Source organism: Plasmodium inui (genome assembly GCF_000524495.1).
Source record: "Plasmodium inui San Antonio 1 unplaced genomic scaffold supercont1.3, whole genome shotgun sequence".
Classification (NCBI taxonomy): domain Eukaryota; phylum Apicomplexa; class Aconoidasida; order Haemosporida; family Plasmodiidae; genus Plasmodium; species Plasmodium inui.
Window position 1 is genome coordinate 1,185,828 of NW_008481837.1, and position 3,689 is coordinate 1,189,516.

General features: G+C 44.3%; 1 protein-coding gene across 1 annotated transcript; it reads left to right on the forward strand.

Moving 5' to 3' along the window:
• Positions 1-279: 279 nt before the first annotated feature.
• On the forward strand, positions 280-3,476 carry C922_01099 (hypothetical protein; the record flags this gene model as incomplete). The annotated part of the gene is made up of 4 exons (XM_008816707.1): positions 280-2,750; positions 2,909-2,994; positions 3,112-3,232; positions 3,395-3,476. 4 exons carry the CDS (start codon positions 280-282, stop codon positions 3,474-3,476), a joined length of 2,760 nt encoding a protein of 919 aa, XP_008814929.1.
• Between the last annotated feature and the right edge of the window lie 213 nt (positions 3,477-3,689).

Consider the following 3,689-nt stretch of genomic DNA (forward strand, 5'->3'; position numbering starts at 1 on the left):
ACATACCCCCATTTTGCGTATGAAGAACCGCACTCCTTGTGACTCTTGCCCTCCCGCTGACGCTCTGTCCGCGCGAAAGTTGAAAGAGCCCATTTGTTTGTGAGGCAAGCGAAACTGTAAGGCAGTCGGATCTGTAAGGCAGTCGGATCTGTAAGGCAGTCGGATCTGTAAGGCAGTCGGATCTGTAAGGCAGTCGGATCTGTAAGGCAGCCGAATTTGTAAAGGACGCGAATTACTTCCCCTTTTTCCCCACCTTTTACATCCACGTTTGAAGATAAAATGCAGCCATATGACTATAACAGAGGGGGAAACAACTACAACAGCAATAGTAACAACAACAACAATAACAGCGGTGGTGGCAATGCGGGGAACTATAGTAACAACCCGGGCAACGTAAACAAGCCCATGAACAACCCCTTCTTTTACAACAATAACAGCGGTAGTACTGCCGACATGGCAAACAAGGGTAGTGGAAATATGAAGGCAAATGAAGGGCCCTACCCCCCAAATTATTATCACCCCCCGCAAGAAATGCAACCAGGAATATACGGAATGAATAAGGGCAATATGGGTGGCCCTCCCCTAAGTGATAATATGTACGGAGATGGAAGCAACCCCAATGCGTATTTAAGTAATCAAGGTCAGTACCGAGGGGTGGCAAGTCAGTTCGTGCCAGTAATGAATAATAACAATGCATTAAAACCAGGAGGAAATGTCCTGGGGTATGACAGCACAGGAGGTGGGCATGTAAATAGTGTCCAGCCTATAATCAACGATACGTATCAGGAATTTTTACAATTTAATGCTTTTTCTCATTTTGTTAAAAGCTCGGTAAGTTACATGCCAGCCAATACGACCCTAAAACAGAAGGCGTATGTCCCCCTAGGGTTTATGATACAGCCTTTAGCGCCCATTCCAGATGGCTACCCAGAATTAGCGTCCGTAAATTTTGGAAACTCAACTGTTGTAAGATGTAAAAAATGTAGGACGTATATTAACCCCTTTGTGAGATTCGAAGGAGGAGGGAAGAAATGGAACTGCAATATGTGTTACCATGTGAATGACACTCCTCAGTTTTATTTCACCCCCTTGGATGAGAAAGGGAAAAGGAAGGACCTTTTCCAGAGGCCAGAATTATGCACTGGCAGTGTGGAATTCATCGCGCCAAGTGATTACATGATAAGACCTCCACAGCCGCCCGTCTATTTGTTCCTCATCGATGTGACAGTGACGGCGGTCAACTCGGGTCTTCTCGATGTGGTATGCAGCACAATTAAGAAGTTGCTACCGAAAAACAACGGTGCAAACGGTAATGATAACAGCGGAGGCGATATGAATGGCAAGAAACCTTTCGACACGAGAACACTAATAGGAATTATGACGTTCGATTCAACGGTCCATTTTTACAACCTCAACTCGAATTTGAAGCAGACGCAAATGATGGTCGTGCCAGATATACAGGACATCTTCATCCCCCTGCCGGAAGATATTTTGGTCAATGTGCATGAGTGTCAGAATGTGATTGACGTCTTGTTGGACAATTTACCGACCATGTGGAGGAACAACAAAATGACCGATTGTTGTGCAGGCAATGCGTTAAAAGCAGCAATTATGGTGTTAAAAAAAGTGGGGGGGAAACTTGTCTTTTTTCTTTCGTCTCCACCAAATATTGGCGACTTAACAGTTAGTGTGAATAGGGAGACGAAGGAGAAGAGCAGTAGTTACAAAAACATGTACGGGTCAGGAAGTTCCAACAATAACGTGGTGGATTCGAAGATAAAAGAAATAGAAATGTTAACTCCGTTTAATAATCTCTATACCGAGTTGGCACAGAGCATCACGCAATACCAGATAGCTGTTGATTTGTTTGCCTGCCCTTTGTACAACCTGGACTTAGCAACGATATATCCGTTAGTAAAGAATTCTGGAGGATCGCTTTATTACTACCCCCAGTTTAATGTACATCAGTATAGCGACAAACTGAGAGAGGAGCTACTCTTCGCATTGACCACTGAAACTGCATGGGAATCAGTAATGCGAATAAGGATAAGTAGAGGATGGAAAATTACCAACTGGTATGGAAACTTCCAATTTAGGGGAGTGGACTTATTAGCCCTACCCAATTGTCACTCCAGTCAAAATTTCAGTATCATTGTCGATTTGGAAGAAAACGTAGTACAAGATTCTGTCGTCTATGTTCAGTCGGCCTTGTTATACACAAATTCGAATGGGGAAAGGAGAATAAGGTTACATACCTATGCCCTCCCCATCACTCAGAATATTAAGACGATTACGGATTCTATTAACCCACAAGTTGTTGTTTCGTTACTATCACATCAAGCTATTGATATTTGTAAAAAAGGAAAAATTGCCGATGGGAGAAACTTAATTCAGACTCTCTGCTCACAAGTTTTATCTTCCCACTTACTCGTTTCGGAGACGGCTAGATTGTTATCCATCTACGTTTTAGGGATGCTAAAATCGGTTGCATTTCGGGACAGTGGAGATGTGCCACCCGATCTTCGAATTTATCACTGGTCTAGGGTGCAAAACATTCCGGTCGATTCGGTGGAGGCGTATTTTTACCCCAGAATGTTCTGTCTGCACAATTTGGAGAAGCACCACGGGAATTATGACGACAATAATGCCATGATGTTTCCGGACACCATGAGTTTGACTTGCGAGAATATGACTCAGGACGGTTGCTACATTGTTGAGGACGGGGAGAACATCATCATGTGGATTGGCCGGTAATTTGCGTGGTTGATAAGTTCATCACATGGGTCTGCTTCTGCGTGTTATTAGGCCCTACTATTAGCTACATCATCAGGACGTCTTTGTTCCCGTCCTTTGCTGTGTCTACTCTCTAACACCGCTTTTTGCTCCCGCACCTTGCCCCCCCTCGAAGAAGCATCAACCCGCAGTGGGTGTACGAAGTCTTCGGAGTGCAGTCATGGGACCAGTTAAATTCGGAATACGCAGAAAATCATTTAGGTAATTTGGGCAGGCCACACATTTTGATACGCACACGGGATGAGATGCGCCTGCAGAATTTGTTCAGATCATTTTGTTAATTCGCGCAATTTTTGCCATTTTGTCCCAACCCTATAGGAACCAGCGGAAACCCCAGCGGAATGCAAATCCTGAACATAATTAACGCCTTGAGGAAGATAAGAACTCCGTCCTACATGAGGCTGTTAGTTGTAAAGCAAGGAGACCCCCTGGAATATAAGTAAACATCACGAGGAGGGAGGGAAGCGCAATGCCTGCGCGGAGATTCTATCCACATATGTATATGTGACGTAACTGGCCATTCGACATTTCTCTATCCGTCAGGCGGATTCGTCTTCATCACATTCTTGTTCTGTGCTTTGCTCTCCCCCCCTCTCTGCAGATTTTTCGCGTGTCTAATTGAGGACAGGTCCCAACACATGATGATGTCTTTAAAAGAATTTTTAGCAAAAATTTGTAAGTAGCTCAAAAGTGGCAGTTCCTTCGGAAAAAAGATTATGACCACATGGGTGTGGAGATGCATGTGGGAATGCATGTGGAAATACATGTCTGTTGTTTTATCGCAACCCACGGTAGTTAAAGCCCCCTTTTGCGAAAGTGGCTTCATCCTTTGTTGTGCGTTTGCATGGGCGTGCCTAATTGGTGGAGCGCTATGTAGTTTTTTTTTCCCACAGTCG